The sequence below is a fragment of the Phaethon aethereus genome, assembly GCF_964289735.1.
Source record: "Phaethon aethereus genome assembly, chromosome: 8".
In the NCBI taxonomy this organism is placed as follows: Eukaryota; Metazoa; Chordata; class Aves; order Phaethontiformes; family Phaethontidae; genus Phaethon; species Phaethon aethereus.
The window spans coordinates 14,619,604-14,638,944 of NC_138584.1; the positions used below are offsets into that span (position 1 = coordinate 14,619,604).

The following is a 19,341-nucleotide window of genomic DNA, read 5'->3' on the forward strand; positions in this document are numbered from 1 at the left end:
TCAGAGGGAGTTTCTACAAAATTTTATTCTCTGCATGAAGACTTGAAGATCTGAAACATGTTTTTCCTAAACATCACTCAGGAAAAACATCCAGATTACACCAAGTTCTCCCATGGTTCAGAACGATCAATTCAGAAAACATTAAATGTAAACTTTGTGGGTTTTTTTCAGTTGCTCACCTGAATTGGACATTCATTATCATGTGTAATATCCATAAACAGTGCATGAGCAATAGCTGGCATCAAAGGCCTCAAACGTGGCTGAACAAAAGAGCCTACAGGTTCACCTCCAAAACGATAAACTAACCTTCCTTCTTCATGGCTATTATAAGCAGTCATTGCCTCTACAGAACAAAATAGGTAAGTGTTTGCATAAGAATAACTACCATAAAGTACAGCAGGCACAAAGATGTTAATTCAGCATTTTACAGTTGTTATTTTGGTGTGTTCAATCATTTAAAAAAAAAATAATCACGTATAACTATATTCTCCAATGTGGGCCTTGGAGTATTCCATTTACTGTAATATATTAAGGTAGAGAAAGCTAAGGGAAAAAAGGGAGAAAAAAGCAGAGATCTGAAACGGTTTCTCATAGGCTTTAAGAAACTCATGCAGCAAAAATCAGACATGATGCAGCACTTGCATAGCAGAACTGTGCTACAACTTCCTTTTCTCTCACTAGAGTAAGAGTGAAATATTTAACCTCCTGTAAACTAATGCAGGATGTCTTCTCATATTTTACAAGTAGTACTGTATTTTTTGCTGAGTATCAAAAAAGTCACAATACAAAAACTATACTACTGATTACATGGAGTATGAAATTAAAAGTGCATAATCCAGAAGAAACCTTTTCCTTGGAAAAAGCATGTCATCTATAATCTCTTGTTGGAAAGAGACCACACACATAGCAAGCCTACCTCTTATTAAGGAGGTAATGCCCAGCCTATTCACAAAGATATTGTCCAGCTCCTCATTTCCTGTGAACAGTTCAGCCACTACATACAAATCGGCTCGCAATTTTCTAGCTGTGTCCAGCATGTACTGCAAAAAGCACAGCCAAAAAAGCCACGAAAAGGGGAAAGGTAGATACAAAAAAGGACAAGTTTCAAAGCTAGGCAGGGATTGGACAATGGAAAAACGCCATGCAGCAAAGACAAATAGAAAGCCAAAATCAAGGAACAAAAGAAGTTTTTACACAGACAAGGACACACAAACATAAGCAAAATCAAGAATTAGCATACAACACAGGAGAAGTTAAATAGTACATGAAGAAAAGGTAATTGCATAAGCAAAAAACATGAATATGTAAGAAAAAAAAGCATACCAATGTTAGTTTCACATTAAAAACTCCAAACCATACACAACAATCCTACATAATTTTCAACTGCTTATTGTACCTCTAATCAGGCTGGTAATTCCCAGGCGGTTGACAAAAACATTGTCAATGTACTCACTGCCCGTGAAGAGTTCAGCTATCACATAAAGATTAGGTCTGACTGATCTGGCTGTTGCTAGCATCTCCTATAGATCATAATACATTTTTAATGCAAGACATCCATTGTCAGCTATGTATATGCAAACATTAACATAAATGTTAACCAAACATAAACGAGTCATTTACATATGCAGTTCATTAAAAATACTAATAACAGGTAAGATTCATAAAACTATGTTTGTATTTTACAGAGATTATTTATGGACTGAATAATTTAGGAAATTCTCTGAAGACTTTAAGCTAATTACAACTTTATTTTTAAACAAACTCTTAACTCAAAATGCAAAAACAAAGGTTGGATAAAAGAGATACCAGTTAAAGTAAAAAAAAAAAAAAAAATTCTAAGGAAAATTTCAGTTTAAGCCTTCAAAGTTACCAAACCAAAACCAGTAACAATAAATGAAAGAATGCGTAAGTTTTGAAATGGCTGCATTTAAGAGACACTTAAAAGTTTTGTGTGGGAAAATCAACTTGTTTTAGAGACCTCTTCACAGATTTAAGTAAGCTCTGTAACCAAGCTAAGACTAAGCACTAACAAGCTGCACTACCTGGATCTATTTAAACCTAATTTACTAGATAAGTACAATTTTTGAATGTAGTCAGCTCCATGGTAAACAATAAGCACTAATCTTGGCAATAAGCCTACCAGACTAAACTTTTTGCAGGTGTTTTTCTACCAACTTTAAAATTCTGGGAAGCCAACCACTTCCTGTTTAATTCAGCAACAGCAAAATAGATGTATGGCAAAGAAACATTAAGACTTTCAACCAAATCTTGGGAATGATCCTAGCTAAAATGGGCATTTGGGACACTGACAGTCCATAGCTATGTGAGGGAAAAGTTTGCCGGGTCCATCCACATCCACAATATTTCAGCTGAAGTAGAGAATTAAAAGACACAATAGCTACACCACTATACTCACTGTTTAAAGTAGCTGAAACCATATCTAAACATTACCAGTCAAGAAACCTTGCTTATGCTATGAGGAAGATTCACTCACACCTGAACTCTAACATGTAGATCCTGCAGATTTTGTAGCAACAGTGCAGGACTTATTTCACAGAGGGAAGCTGCTTTATAATAAACACGCTTAATTTTGCGTACCTCAGCTACATGAATAGGTGTTGAGTGACAGTTGTCAAGACGAACACCATGGAAATATTTGGCAGTGATTTCAGTGTATTTTTTCATATGTGCCCAGAGGTATGGGCAGTCTTCAGGTTTATTACCATAACGCAGTTTCACGCTGTCTCCCCAACAAATAAGCTCTCTTCTCAAATAAACATTTGAACCTGTAAAGGAAATAAATTCACTATGGTGTGTATAGATATAGTATCGAGTATGCACCAAAATGAAAATGTGGTATTTCATTATCTACTGATGAACAGTAGGAGAACACTGTGATGAAGAATAAAAATTCTAATAACCGTATCAACTCAAAATTTATATACCCTACACTGTTGTATAATTTCAGACCACTCCAAGGGAATATTTAACTTCCTCAGCGATACTGAAATAATTCTTCAGATTGAAATCAAATTCTTTTTAATTCTTCAAAGTAATATAAAAACTGTACTTGAGGAAAAAAGGAAAAAGCAGCAAAAAAATGAACAAAATCAGTAGTTCGGTTGTTATACTGGCCCAATTCAAAAAAGCACCTCACTGTGTTACAATAAACAAACTGCCACAGCCACAATTGAAAATTTTATCTTCTGTTAACAGCAGACTGTGATGATGTAAGGCAAATTTCCAGAGTACTTAAACAGGTAGGTCACCTAAATGGACAAAGTCCCTAAATAATTTTTCTGTGTATGAAAATATTTATCCTCCATCTAGTCTAGTTTCATATACTATTTTTTGCCATCTTTTTTGATGCAATCGATAAAAAAAAATAAATCTTTAAATCTGAGTTCACATGTAATATACTTACTGCACAGAATATACTGACAGATTTAACTGTGACAAAGACTTAAATAATCAGTCATATCTAAAAAAAGTTATTTCTGTCCTATATAAATCATGTATTTGACAATGGCAGTAATATCATTTAAAAAACAAACCAACCAAGCCATCAAAAAACCCACACTATTTGTAATATGTAATATGCAGGCACAGCGATGTAATTGTAAGTAATCAAGACCCACACCAGAGAAATACAATTATCTTTGAGCCATCAGTCTTCTGAAGGTCTGTTTATATTCATCTTATCTAAACATGATCAAAGCATGAACAGGGTCAGCACCACTCAGGCTGGGCAAAACATAGCTACTCCACTGCTTTCTGCTACTCCTAGACCAGCTATATTGACACATCACCACAGATACTTTAGTGGCTGAACCTTGAATTAGATCAGGAAACTTGTTCAGCTGAAAAGCAATCCTGCCTTAACGAGATTATTTTTCAGCCAGACTACTTTTCTAAGGTTCACATTATGGACACCTAAGTGATTTAGCCTACACTATGAAAGATGCACAAGAGCATGGAGCTAGTAAGTGAAAAATAGGGATTGTAAGTCACCACTGTCTCCAGAAAACATTCACTTAAGTACAGCCTACCTTTTATCTTCACTAAGAACATAGCTACATGGACAGAAAAAATTGCTTGCTTTGGATGTACACCATGGGGTTTTTTAAGAGCCATTTACAGAACTGGCTGCATTTGTTTTGCAGTTCCTATATTTGTGCCCTTATGTATCATCTTTTCACACTGTATTCTCTGTTGAAATAATGTGTGGCATAAAACAAAGGTATAACACAAGTATAAAGGGCTCAAAAAGCTGTAGACAAACTAAAAGAGAAAGCTCAGTAATGGAAATTAGGTATGCTAACTAAAGCCAGTGACTGAAGAATAAAATACAACAGTCTGCCCAGAACAGGCAATTATCTGCAAGGCAACTGAACAAAACCAGCCTTGAAACACTTATCTTCATCCTTGCGAAGGAGAAAAAAAAAGTAAATAAAAAGCAGTGAAAGGGCTGTAGATTATTTTGCAGAAATTAGGTGTTTGTTAACACCGCATCACTCTCGAGTAGCAATCAGATTAGCTTCTAAAGCAGACTCAACAAATGCTTTGACAGATGTTTTTAATTAGAATTAAACTGCCCTTTGATTCAGTTTACAAAGTGAATGACTACTCTGAAAACACGAGTCATCAACCTTGCTTTTATTGGATATCAATACTGTCCCCAAAGGAGTTAGAATACAATATTTTAGGGCATGGTGATTTCATACCCTATTTTACCTTCTGCAAACTTAATCCAAATTAACAAGGTCATATCTTGACTGCCTAACTGCCACTCACTGGACCTTTCAAGGATTCAGCTTTTGCTTACTAATTGCAGTAAAATACTATCCACCTTTTTATTGCAATAGTTTTCTGCCACACTGTCATTGTCTCATGGAAAAGCCAATGAGCAGCGGTATTGGAACAAAGTAAGCAACAAAGACAATGACAAAAATGGGCAGACAGGATGTCCCCATTTCGGTGACAGAAAGCTGGTAATTTCCCTCTGAAATTTTGCAAAACTGTACTTTAAATCCCAGTTCTTACAGTTGATCTGCATGCTGAATGGGAAATAAAAGTGCTATAAACTGAGTATCTGCTATTCTGCAGTTTCATAGGAATATACATCTGGAAAAAAGATAGATTAAATAAAATCCTTTTTGCTTTGGCTAGAATATCAAAAGGTTTACAAGATAACTCAAAGTTCTTTTACAAACCTGGTTCTGCAAAGTTTCTAAGAGGATCATCTCCCATAACCCAACCATTATGGGCCATGAAATAACAAGCTTTATCTGGCTGATGTATCATAGTTTCTTCTTCCTCCACAGTCAGCTCTTTGAATGGGTAAGTAAAGTATCTATGGAATAGACAGGCAATTAAAAAAAACCCAAACGAAACAAAAAAACACATAAGGTAACCCAAGATGAAATTTGCTATATTTGAAATTAAAATATCTGCTATGAACTGGCTTGTAGTTAAAACAGATAACAAAAAAGCAGCTGCTAGACTATAAATGATGAGTAGTTTTCTATTTTGTAGCATGTCTTGAAGGAGAAAGGACAGGTGTTGCCACTATCTTGGTGTCAGCTGGTAAGGTAAGATTAAAGCCCTAGCTCTTCAGATACGAGTGGCATCAAGTACATCAGACTTTAAAGGTGTACGCCTTCCTATTTCCGCCCCTCTTCCACCTACAAGAGCAATTTGCACTATGTAAGGCTTCAATGTGCTCTGAGTATTGTTTCATGATCTCTGGTCACATTTGTTTATTAAAGTTATCACTGTTGCTTAAAAAAAAGACAGCCAATTCATTAAGTGGCATTGGTCCATGGGAAAGAAAAAAAATTAAATCTTTGTACATATAAATGTATACTTTTAACGAACTTTGAACTCACTTTTCCTGGATAGATTCTAATAGTTTCCAAACAAACACACCCCACCTCCTGCTCCCCCGAAACAAACAAAATATACCTGGTAACTAAAGGATATTTTCTACTGATAGGACCCAGCTTAGGACCATCACAAGCAAGTCGTTCATAAACCACAGTCCCCACAAGACAATTGACAGCCTAGAAGTAATTAAATTAAGCATTATTGAAACACCTGCATTTATTTGCAATTTAAAACAAATCAGCATTAAAACACAGTAATTTTAAGACCTGCTCTTGATGGTGATTAGTTTGTCTGTATTGTTCAGCATTCAGTTCCTCAATCCTCTTGCGAAACCAGTTACAACATTCTTCTATTGCAGCTGGTCCATTGCTTATCAGGGATGTTAAAAGCAGAGAACGATTAGAATAATTTATTTTTAAAACATGCAGTATACATAACTAAAAGGAATGAAAGATTATATTTTTCCCATCTCTGAAAAGAATTTCGTTTATTCAGTTTTGCAAATTTAACTTCACGTGTGATTTTAACTGGTAATCAATAATACAATACCTGTGTGGTATGAATGTTGCCAATGCTATATTCATATCTACAGTACAGCCAAATCGTCTATATTCAGGGTCCTGAACGATTTGAAGATGTTCATTTGGATCAGATTTAGTGCTCATTTTGCCTAAGACAAAAAGATAGGAAAGAGTATTCATGAAGTAAAAATAGGAACTACATTTAAGAGACATACAACTTTTATAACTCTAGTATAAGCCAGATATGGGTAGGTAAAGGCTTTGAAGGGGTGAAAAGTCTTCAAAGGCTTTCCTAGCCCTGAAAGTATTCTTGTATGCTTAAATTAGTGCAGTGTATTTCTCACATAGCAAAAAAAAGGATTATTTTGTTTTCCAGCTTACTGTTAAGTTTACCTATCAGTTTCTTGAACTATATATATATAATCCACATGCTTCAGCAACATACTCTTCCTTTACCTTGAGTTAGAAGGGTTTTAAATTGCTGCACAGCTTTGTTAACATCCACTTGGAAAAATTCCCATAGTTTAATTTTTGGATATATATCTTCACAAATTATTTTACGGATACACTGTAAGAATAAAAATTATGCTAGTTAATAACATTGATGATTAATATAATTAAGAAAAGCTAAGTCCTTGTATGAATTGTTCAGAAAAAAATACTGGGGAGTAAAGGGTTATTTCATTAAATATATCTGCTGACTATACACCATTTTTTGTGCATTTCCACAACCTTAGAAATATTAAAGATTTATTCAGCCATTTATAGTGCTCATTAGCTAAAACTTAGTTCTCATTCACTTACATTCAGCTGATTATCATTTTCAATCACGGGAGGGACCCCTTTAGCAGTACACTTTCCATCAGCTACCATACAGGTCAAGTGCCACAGAGCTCTATCCAAGACCCAAGCTGGCTTCAGGTGAGGAGAATTTACAAGGTTATAGCCACATTCTGGATGCATCCTGAGCCATTCACTGTTTGTAGCTTATTCCAGAAAGGGAGGGGGGAAAAAAGAAGAAGAAGTAAGTACACAAGCTGAACACTTAGTTGTTTGGTGCAAACGTCTTAACATCAAGAAGTTAAGGTACTATGGCATGTATAGTTAGCTCACATTTCAACTACAGTTTTCCATGCCAATAGAAAATTGTGTCTTATGCAGAGGTGTGCATTACTGATAGCCATTTGTTTTGCAACAAATACAGTTGCAGAGACTGCAGAGGAACTGTTAGCTACATAAACATGTACAATAGTACCACCAATTCTGAAACACTAAAAAAAATTTGAAAAAAACCCCACATTTTTGTTGCAGGAAATACATCAAATAAGGGACATGAAATGCTCTTTGCGTGTTGAAAGCCAAACATACATCCCAAACCAAGATTTAAGAAGGCCTCACTTGTTTATTTCTTAATATTCTTAACCCTGTCAGATGCTACACGCACATAGCCTGTGAGCAAGAGTGCACACATACCACCCAAGAAATAATTAATGAAAAATGTAGTTAAATGGACTTGTAAGAAAGGATTAGCGGTGACACTGTTGTGTGCATAATAAGAAGCAGAGCGGTGGGAAGCAATGCCACTGAGTCTTACACAGGAAGATGAGTGCACTGTCTGGTGCATGCAAATGGAACACCAGTTCAGCTCAAACACTACACTCTACCGTGGCTGTTTTCTAAACTTGCCCCATAGCATCAACAAGCACGAGAAGATATGCTGAACATTAAGAATTAACTCAGAGAAGGTAAGGAGCCTTCACTAGAAAATGGCTGTAACATTCTACTATAGACAGTAGTGTGCATTCAGCAGTATGAGTAAATACATATACAGCAGTGAAAATTTTGATTTTGGAAGTATGACAATGAAGAAAAAAATCCTGAAGAGTTCATTTCTTTCCATTTTTGGAACTGTCCTAAACACTGTTTAACTGAAAATAATTTTCATATATATTCTTTTGAATGAATGTCTGCAATTGAAAAACTAAAAGTGGGGGGAAAAAAAAAGCATGGAATGCATAAGAACAAACAAAAAAATTCTACTCAGGTTTTACAAGTTTTTTTAAAAAATCATTTTTCATAGATCATGTGTTATTAATCCATTGTTTTAGAAAAGCAGAGAAAAATAGTAGTACTACTTCACATGAGGGAAAATATATAACATTATATTGGAAAAATGAAGAAAGAGCCGTCAACGTTTCCAAAATTATAACAGAACAACTAACACCTAAAACCCAGGTTTGCTTAGTTCAAAGAAGTTTGAACAAAAACTTCAAATGGAAACAAAAGAGTGTACTCTCTCAGTGTATAGCATGAACAGCTCTTCTGAACACCCTCTTACATTATATATCAAGACCATTATGAACATGGCAAAATTCCATGTTTATAAGGTCAAACCATTTGTGGAAATTAAGATCTTAATGGTTTAAATGCCAGCTACAATTAAAAACACCGTACTTTAAAATTAAAGTTACATAAAGCAATAATGCTCAGGCTGTTTAAAGGCTGTTCTAGGCCAACCAGATCCACCCCCCCTCCCTTTTTTTTAATACAGATACTACTTCTGAAAAAAAATTTTGTCTCCAAAAGCAAAACTAGCTTACTCGATTCATCTAGCAAGAATCATGATTTACTACAAAGGACTTGCACGAGTAAGTACAGTTAATTCTAAAAACACAATTTATCATTTCAATCTAACATGTTAGCATGGGGGAAAAAAAAAAAAAGGTCAGCAGGCCATCCACTAATTATGGTATAAAACAATGTTTTCTGAACAGAAGGTAAGCTCCAATGATTCACAACGTAACACCAAAAGAAATCTAATTCTACAGAAAAAAAATTGCCCAAAACATCACTTGCAATTACATTTGTTACAGCTAGGGAGAAAATAGACATAAGGGTAAAAATATAGAAATATTAAGATAAGGAATTACAGAAAACAATTTCTAAAATTCATTACATTTTAAGAAAATAATTTCACATTTTTCATTTATGTAACTCATTGTTACATAAATTAAACACAAACCTAATATTTTATTAATATTAATAACATATTAATATTAATATCAGTAGGGATGTTCACTGCCCAAGACACTTCCCCCCGCCCCCCCCCCCATAAAGCTGACAAAAAGTGGTGTTCAATGTGATTAGTCAAGTGCTCGGAAGCAGGATTTACTCAAGTGTTAAATTGCAATTATTCAATAGTAGCCTCTTCTGAAAGATAAAGAAGATATAATTTATTTCAGTTTGTTTTTATTACTTTTTATGATTTATTACAGCCACTGAAAGCTCAGGGGAAAAAAAAAACCAACAACAAAAAACCAACTCTCCTTTTTTTATCTCCTGGTGAAAAGTAAATGCCAGCAAACACAACATTTCTTATTTGAAGGTGTTTGAATACCCTGAAGGAAAAGGCAGTCCAAAAAAGGCCTACCTACCCAGTTACCAAACCAGGTTTGCAAGTTTATCTATGATACTCCTGCTAACATGCCAAAGGTGGATCTATAATTAACATTAGCACATGCATCTACTCTACTTTTAAAGTCAGGCCATAGATACTGGCGTTCATTAGAGCCTAACAGAGACACTAACGTCAAAATCTCCCGCTGTTCTTTACTGCACAAGCAGCTTGTTCTCCATTCCTGTGTAAAAACCAAACACCTAAGCTTAACCACTTAGTATTGAGAGTGAGCTGCCTGTCTTTACAACAGGAACAGAGGGGAAGCATTGCCATTTTTATACAGTGGTCTCAGCTAGAAAGCAGAAACTACAAACAGATACAACTGCTGTAAGCTGAGGGGTCATGAGCTGTTAGAATTACCAGCATTAGAGGATTTACTGTGAGACAACTTAAGCTTTTAATGCAGACATGCTGCAGAATTAACAATGATGTGCAACTATCCATAACCTGCTCAAAATAACTGACTATACATTTTGTGTCTTTTATTTTCAAATGGGCATGTGAAACACGTTTTAGAGTTATTTAATTCTAAATTAAATTAAATTGCACCCTAATGTGCAGGAATGAACTAATTTAACTACTAGAAATTACATTTAGCTACTGTTCAATTAAAATACCAAGAAAAAAAGTACAGTTAAATTTCCATCTAAGCAAGATCCAGACAAAAAGAACCCTAAAAACCATTTGCCTATTTTCTTATTTCAAAAGCCCCCAAAAGAACTCCACAGGCATATACAACATTATTGCTTACTCATACCTTTATCAACATATCTTCCTGCTTATGCTAAATTTGGCATTTAACAAAGTTGGGAGTCAGCTGTAAATCAAGAGGTCTTGATTATGAACAACAAAGAAGGGGGAAAAAAATTGAGTTTAAAAGTTTGAAAGCAGGAAACAAAGCCATCAAGTATACCTTGCTTAATCATGTAAGTCAGGACCATGGTCATTTGACTTTCTATCCTGTTAGAAGACATTTCTAAACATCCTTTCACCATAGTATAAATGTTTAGTCATCCATCCCAATGAGGATTACTTTGGACTTTGAATGTAACCTGAAAAAGTCCTTCTACAAATGTAGCCAAATAACGTGACTTTTTCTTGTCAAATATATTTTGGAGTCTAATAGTTAGCTTAGAATTAGGTATTTCCGTCCATAAAAACATTCTCCTTTGTAGCATGCAAATATACATAGTAAAAAGATGACAGGGTCTCAAACGTGTGAGAGAAACTGGACTTCTAGTTGGTGAAGTGCAAGAAATTTTTTATCCGAAATTGGAAGAATGTTTAATAGCCTAATTGCCTCAGACACATAGCCAATAACTATTCTTAGTAACTTTTCAACTAACAGGGCCCACACTGCATTGCAGACCAATTGGATAGGAATGTTTGGATAGGAATGTTTGGCAGCAGTCAACACCAAAGAACTAAAGCAAATAAAGCTTGAAATTCAGAGATATCTGTGGGTAGGGTTTTTTTAAGCCTCAAAGGACTGTAACATCAGCATACATAACTGTTTGTTGTACTCTCCGTTATGACAATGCTAATAATTGTGTCTTTAGGATTACAGCATAAGATGAAAACTGCATTATAAACATAATCAAAGTAAACTCATTACCCAAATAATCAGCAAAATTACAAATGAAGTACTGTAATTTAAATTTCATCAGATCATGCTGAATAAAACCCAGTGTCCCTCAAGCAACTGAGAGAAGTAAAGCATTCAATGCATTGGCATGTCTAGGCTTAAAAAAATCTCACCTCAAACACAAAGCTATCTTTTTTTTTCCCCTCAAACTTTTCTCCACAGACTGAGTTGTAACATTTCCTCCATTGCTTAACCTAGCCTCTTGTTGTCCCTATTTTGTTTGTTGTCTGCATGTTAAATCCAAATTAAAGCAGTTACTTTTAAGCAGCTACAGGCATAATACTCTGTTTAACAAAAATGTACTCAGTTTCGGTTCACCAAATAGTTAATAATGCAGATTCCATTCATTTATGTGGGAGCTGCACACCACAGATCATAAAAATAAGCACATTATGAACATACAGACACATGCAGAGTTCATTAACCCTCTCCAAGAAGGGCTCTAGTCACTCTTTCCATAATAATACTAAATTTTTTTTACACCTGTTATGGAGACATATCAGTTGTAATTGTAAAGAGTTGTCCTGCATTTAAGAGATTCAAAGACACAGACAACTAAGTTGCTTAAAACAGCTACTAAAAAGATGGGTTCAAGGGGGAAGTTAAGGGAAATAATGAAATATAATTATAGGACCAAATCTACTTATTAAGACACACAAAAATCATACCAGTATGATTGTAGACTACATCTGTGATGCAAAGCATATTCCATTCATTTTTCAATTTCTCCACAAGAGCTCCTATATCACTCCAAGTACACTTTTTATCATGGCTTGAAAATTCAGGATTTATTTCTAACTGATCAGCCAGTGAATAACATGATCTAGACAGTCCGAGCTTCTGCAATGGTGTAAAATGAATCATGTTGTAACCTACGTAATAAGAAACCATTTATTTAATAAGAAGAACAAATTCCAGTGAAAGCTAATTGAAAGGAGCATAATAAGTTACAGTTATAACATGTACTTAAAGATAGTGTTCAGAATAACCAGGGTAAATTAATGTGAATCAGCCCCTTGAAATTCTACATAACACAAGCTTTAAAAATCATCCCATCAGTTTTACAAACTTCCAAGTCTATCTAAAATCAAAACAATAAAACAAAAGTGCTTTCTCATATTAGGAAATCCCTGAATTTTTGCACCTCTGCAAATATTTTAATGATTTCACTGACTCAATCTGTTAAGTAAATTGAATCTAGTGGAAAATATTTTGTCTACAAACTAAAGAACAAGTGAGCTGTTTACACTAAAGCTCTTCAGTGTAACTTTGTTTTTTCATCATCAGACAAAAGTGTATATTCTTTAATATGTGTACTGGCATTACCTGTTTCTTTTGCAACTTTAAGCCTATCTTCCCACTCATGAAACGGTCCCAGACACTTGGCGAGGAACGTCTGGAGTGTAACACAATCCAAAGGTAGCACATGATTATCAGCTCCAACATGCAAAATAGGATCCACAACTATGTAACCTCCACCACTTTTTTCATTTCTAGGAAAAATTAATTTTCATTGGTATTGTAAACACCCATTTCACCAGCCAGTTTCAGAAAGAGAATGCAACAAGCACAGCTATTTCAAAGACACAGTAGCCCAGTTACAGCGGTCAGGGACAGGTGGGGAACAGAACTGCAGGGCACCTGAAGAAAACAGGAAACACCAAAGAGGTGTTCATCTCTTACGCATAATTTCCTCTACTGGACTTACAAGAATACAATTGAGATACAGAGCTTTAAACTCTTTGCAAAAGTGAGATACCTTTGTTATTTTCTGAGAGAGAGTACTGGTTCCTCCTTTAGGATATGGACAGAAACAAAGAAAGCATGACTGCGCATCTTTTATGCAAAAACCTCCATTTGGAGGACCATACTCAGGAAGACACCTGAACTAAACACCCTCTTAAGCCTGATGGAATTTAACCACCCATCTTCCAGAAACTCAGAACACCAAACTACAATCATTACAGATACTGGCATTCTCTTCTGTACTGTCCTGTTGAAACAAAGGAGGAAGTAAAGAATGCCAGAACCTCTGTGCTAGGAAGACAGAAAACAACCTTCAAAGTCGATGAAAAAAAAAGTACAAATTAATCATTCAAATACTCAAAACGCTGATGACTGAAAACTTGTAAAAATGGCTTGCCTTTCCAACATTCACCAGAAATTGATGAACTTTGTTCTGTATATTCTCCAGAATATCTCTGCATCAGAAAGCATTAAACAACCACCACAGCTACTGTCTTTCGTTAGCAAATTCAGATAGGCCCCATGGTAGCAATTTGAAAAAAGCATAGAAAAAAATGTTGTTATTCTTAACAGTGATTTTTCCAGGTTAAAACGTAAACCAAGGGAGGAGGCTGCATTGGCCTCTAAGTATAGAATTTCACTTACCCAAGACTGAAATAGTACTGGTATGACCCAGAAATTTGGAGATCCAGCTTGCAGTATTTGTCAGAATCATCTTCTTTTCCTGTGGGATTATGCCACAATAGTGTCCTGAACTTGTGGCGATCAAACACTTCTCCAGAAGCTGGATAATTTGTGTACACAGTAACAGGTTTGCCTTGAAGAGTTGGGCCCAACCGGAACTGTAGTTCAAAACCTCAAGAAATAAAGATAAAATGATTATCAGGAGGACCCGATATTTCTATTCTGTAATTACAAATCATAATTCAATATTAAGTTAAGAAGGAAGTGCACCCAAATATCTGCCAAGAATTTTGGCAGAATGTATTTCTGCAGCATCATCTCTCACTACTTTCTTAACGTTGTTCTTTGCACACTTCACATGTAGTCCTTTTCCTTTACTTGTACGGCACTATTCATCTCCTTTGCAATTTGTTCTTCTTTACTATATAAAAAGTCTCAAAACCAAAATACAGCAAATCATCAGACTACACATAATTCTACGCAGATTTTGGATTATGTAGTATTTAAGTATTTAGGTTTACCAAGTCTATATATTAAGCTGACGCATGAAAACATCTGAAAAAAATTAGGAACACATTTTAAAACAGAAAATATTTCAAATCCCTTCATTCTCCATTGAGGGTTCACTAAAGAACACTAAATTCCTTATGCTTTTAACTGTAAAATGATATATACTTGTGTGTAATCTACAATGTACAAACAAATCGTTAAACTTGCAGAGAGCTCAACAAACGAAAAGGAGTTTTGCATATATGCTGCAGGTCACACACACATAGAAAGAGCAGTATTTAGGCTTAAGATACCCATGATAATGAGAACAAAATTAAGTTAAAAATACTAGGACCTAAAACGATACTGTGGTCTGTTCAGTTGGATATGAAAAATGCAGTTTAGTCAACAGGTTTCAGAATACGTTTCCACTTGCAGGTATGAGGGCCACTATCATGTGCATGGTAATTACAGGGTCCTTTCAAGTAACTGAAACTAGTATAAGAGTTTGCACAGTAACTTACTAAATTAAATTTCAATCATGTAGTAAGCCACCTACTAACCCTAGCAGTCTACAAGATTGGGACTAAAAGAAACTTGAGTATTTGTAAAGAAAGTTAGTTATTCATACACAGATAATTCATACACAGATAATGAATCATAAAGTGTAAAAAAACCTGAACAATGTCAAGTTCTAGTATCTTAAGTTGAAAAAAGCCACTTGCTTATTAAGTAGAATCATGGGGACTCTAATACCAGAATTCAGTGTCAGAATACATTTAAATATAAGTCTCACCAAGGTCGTAGTTTCTCTTACTAACATAATCACTACTGCACCAAAAACCACCATGTAAAGCAGTGGTTTTAGGATCTGAATGTCTGTCAAGTAAAATGAAGCTCATTTGATTGGGAAAAAAAAAATCTTACATGAAAAAAATCACTTTTGGAAGGTTACGTATACTCTCCCCAGTACTGTCTTGACATTTTGTTACAGGCATAACTAAAATTAGAGCACAGGGGTATATGTCATTGATATCTTATTTCCTGTAACAGTTATACTGACATCAGGAATGCTGTGCTCAAAATTAGTTATGCCCTCTCAGAGACTGCTACCAGTAGAGGCACTTTGAATGTTTGATAGCCATGCACTTCTGTGTGGCTCCTGCCAACAAAATTTACAGAACTGGAAGGATGAATTAAAGACGGAGGTTAGGGTCAACTCTGCCCTTCTTCACTACTGACATTTTCTTAGATTAGACTGTCAGAAAGTTTTGAAATCAATACAGTTGAAGAGAATTCTTATTCTCCAGAACAAAAATTTTGCTCCTCTACTAAACCACTTTGATACTAAGGTTCTTGGATCACAGTAACAAAGTAATAAAACACACAACATTTCATGAGTAATAAAAATTGTTGCATCATTAAAAGTGTTTTCTAAAGACAGTGGCTTTAGTTTTATAGTCTGAATTTGCTGACCAGCATAATAGTAGACCAATTAGTGGGGTGGGGTTTTTTTTGTTTGGTTTGGTTGGTTGGTTGTTTTCAAATAGACTTCACAACACCTTCAGAGAGAAATAATGTCAAGTTCTTAGAAGTACACAGCCAGAATACTAACATAGCACAGCTATAAGAAATCTGACAGGCAAGATAAGATTTAGGAGGAGCTAAAGATGCCATGTGCTGAAATATTACCTCAGGCTTTGCAAAATGTTAGTATGACTGATGTATTTCAAAGTTAAAATATTAAAGATGGGGTGCTGCATAACACATTGCAGATAAATACTTTTTTTAGATCACTGAAGCACAGGTTGTAAAAGGAGAGATCCTGTCCTGCAGGGCCTGTCCAAAAAATGCTTCGCGGTTCATTCCCATGAAGACTGATGGCTCCTAGCTGATCTGCTCTTCATTTCTCAAAATTATTATGAGTCAGACTGAGCCATGACTGGAGCCCATAGAGCTCTGCAGTGGAAGCGAGATTGTCAGCAATTGTTTCATATTAAAACACGGAAAAAAAGTTAAAACAATCCCAAACAACCAAAACACCACCACGGCAGGCTGAGCTCCCTTTCCGTTGCTGCTCGAAACAGGTGGCAAGCTCCTGGCCATTTCTCTCCCGCTGGGCCCCGAGGACTCCCTGCTGAGTAGGAAGAACAGGATAAGGAGAGGAGGTTGTGGAGGCCGCAGCCCCTACCTTGCTCCAGCCTGAAGAGCGTCTTGTCCAGCTTCTCCATCTCGCTGAGGTGCAGCAGCCGCGTCTCCTTACCGCTCGGCATGGCTGCGGCCGCCTGCTCGGCGCTGCTCCCGCGCCGGGAGACTCACTTCGGGGAGGGAGAAGCGAGCCCTGCCGTGAGGGAAGACAGACAAAAACCCACAGGTCAACGGCGACCCCCGGGAGGACGGCGGCCGTTTGGGAACGCCTCACGCCGCCGCTCTCGCTTACATGTTCCCCAGCCCCAGGAGAGTGAGGAGACGAGGCGCGGCAGGGCAGGGAGACGGGAGAGATGGGTATGAGGAACTGTCAGGAGGCACTCAGCCCTCCCCTGGCCGGGGACCGCCACCGGCAGCTCCCCAGAGCAGCTCCCCGTTCCGCAGCACGGCCCGGCCCGCGGCCAGCGCCAGCGGAGATGCCCCCGGCCCGAGCCGCCCCCGGGGGGGGGGGGAGCCTGACACCTGTCACTCTCTCCGCTCGCCCCGGCGCTGCCGGGAGTCACCGCCAGGCCCCTTATCACCGCCCTGCCTCTGGGGGGAGCGCTGCCCGCCTCAGCCGTCCCACCATACTCACGAGCGGGCCCGCAGAGCGGCGGAGGCGCAGCTCCCCGCTGAGGACGACGGCTGCCGAGGCCGAGCGGAGCCGGGGCGGGGGCTGGAGCAGCCCGTCCGCCCTAACCTGCTGCGGCAGCCCCGGGCTGGCCGGGCGGACGGTCGCTCACGCACTCGCCAGCAGCCGCGACGGACTCGGCAGGACCGCTTTTTTTCCTCCCCTTTTCTTGCTTTTTTTGAAACAAACTTTATTGGTTCCGCCGCGGCCGCGCACGGAGACGGGCGGCGCCGGCTCAGCTCCCGCGAGAGCGTAGGGCCCGCCCCGGCAGCGGTGCGGGGCGGCCGGGCCGGGCCGGGCCGGGCCAGGCTGCGTCTGCCCCGCCCCTCCCCTCTGCGCCCCGCCCCGGGAAGCGCGCCCTGCGGGGAGAGGTTACCTCAGAAGCCGCTGCCGTTCCCGGCGTTGTTGCGGCTGCCGGCGGCCTGAGCTCTCCGCCGGTTCGGGCCCCGGAGCACCCCGGGGCTTTCGGTGAGCGCAGCGTGGTGGTACCTGATCTTTTGCCCCTGCCTTTGCAGCCATAGCCCCCACCAGCGCCTTACACACGGCTCGTGCGTACCGGCGCGAGAGGGCGCCCAGGCACCTGAAACTAAAGCTCTGCGTGGTTTAACGGGCATTCCGCTGAGGAAAACGTGACCTTAAAGGCTGCCTGAAATAGCCCGGCCGACGCCTGTGTGCCCAGCTGCTCCCTGCCGTGCGGAACCGCCGCCGCGCGGCGCTTCCTCAGCGTTCCCGCCCTGCCGCCTGAGGGGCCGGCGCGGGCGCGCAACGGCCAGGCAGCCGGCTCCCGTCTGATAGGCTGCGCTGCCGAAAAACCATGATGTCAGCTAGGGTGTAAGTGCTATCTATAGTATGTGGACAAGCCTACAAACTCCGGGGAGCTGTCTTTGACCAAGAGGTAAGGTAGTTTAAAAAAAAAACCCAGCAAACCAACCCCACAACCCCACCACCCTTCTTTTGAAGGGTCATCTGTCGTCTGGACTGCTGTCACCAGACAACCCTTACCATTGCTTCATATTGCAGAACACCTGGGGCAGTTGCTCCAGGCCCCTCACCACTGAAGTCATTAACTGCACCCCACTGGAAAGGTCAGCCTTGCATCTTTGGAAGGTCAGTCTATTTTTATTGCCTAGAACTGCATTTAAAAAAAAATTTGTTCTTCTCAATTTACAGTCGCTATGTTTCTTATTTTTTTCTTTCCAAAAGTGGTATATTTTGTGGAATTGGGAGGAGTCTGCAAAACAATTTAGACTTAACCATTTACTTCCAGTCTTCCCATGCATACCCTTCTAACAGTGTCTTACTGCAATTCAAATCATCATCATCCAATTATGATACACTTAGGGGCACTCCAAAGGCCTTGATATCCGTGGAAACACTTCCACCCATTTCAAACTGAGTTTGTTATCTTTTGGTAACTAATTCTTTTTTCTTTACTCCTTCACCTGCTCCTCTCTCTGAACATTTTAAGATATGTTTGTTCCTCATTACGGTTCACATTTTTTTGTATTGTTGAGAAAGATTTTCATGTTGGTGTAAGTGAACACATCAACTTTTATGCGCCCTGATAATATTAGGGTCCCTAGACAGACTGGGGAAAAATTCCTAGTAGAAGCCACCCTGTGTGTTCGTGCAGTTCCCCTAACATGAGCAAGTAACATCTATGTAGCCAAGTCCTTTGCATAGGTAGTTACTCCATAGTGTATGCTGGATACCTTGTGAAAAGCAAGAAAAACTCAAAAGGGTATTACTGGAGGCAATTTCGCCACTGCTACTATCTTTTAAAATGTGGCTCTTTTGTTTTCCTTACTTAATAGAGAAACTCACCCTACTCTAATTACTATGTTTGCACTGCCACATCTCCACTATAATATGCATTTAGACAGGTTTTGAAAGGTATCCAAGTTTATGAAAAAGGATTTTTTTCTCAAGAGAGGTATCATTAGGAAACCAAACTAGCATACAGCCTCCTGATTCCCAATCCTGAAGCAGTTACTTTGACCAACATTTGTGACTATAGCTAAAACAGATGTCAACAGTCTAAAAAAAGGACTTTATCCACTACACAGCAAAAAAGTTCCTTAAGTATTACTAAATC

At 38.4% G+C, this 19,341-nt stretch overlaps 1 protein-coding gene across 1 annotated transcript in view; it reads right to left on the minus strand.

Moving 5' to 3' along the window:
• Positions 1-16,701, minus strand: part of AGL (amylo-alpha-1,6-glucosidase and 4-alpha-glucanotransferase) — a gene marked incomplete at its 5' end in the record, with an annotated part of 37,189 nt that extends 20,488 nt beyond the window's left edge. The window contains 13 exons of the mRNA XM_082002932.1: positions 180-343; positions 917-1,040; positions 2,599-2,786; positions 5,214-5,353; positions 5,965-6,062; positions 6,153-6,255; positions 6,436-6,556; positions 6,864-6,975; positions 7,212-7,393; positions 12,178-12,381; positions 12,836-13,002; positions 13,901-14,111; positions 16,620-16,701. Coding sequence (XP_081859058.1) covers positions 180-343; positions 917-1,040; positions 2,599-2,786; positions 5,214-5,353; positions 5,965-6,062; positions 6,153-6,255; positions 6,436-6,556; positions 6,864-6,975; positions 7,212-7,393; positions 12,178-12,381; positions 12,836-13,002; positions 13,901-14,111; positions 16,620-16,701 — 1,896 coding nt within the window. The remainder of the gene's footprint in view (positions 1-179; positions 344-916; positions 1,041-2,598; positions 2,787-5,213; positions 5,354-5,964; positions 6,063-6,152; positions 6,256-6,435; positions 6,557-6,863; positions 6,976-7,211; positions 7,394-12,177; positions 12,382-12,835; positions 13,003-13,900; positions 14,112-16,619) is intronic.
• Positions 16,702-19,341: the final 2,640 nt, after the last annotated feature.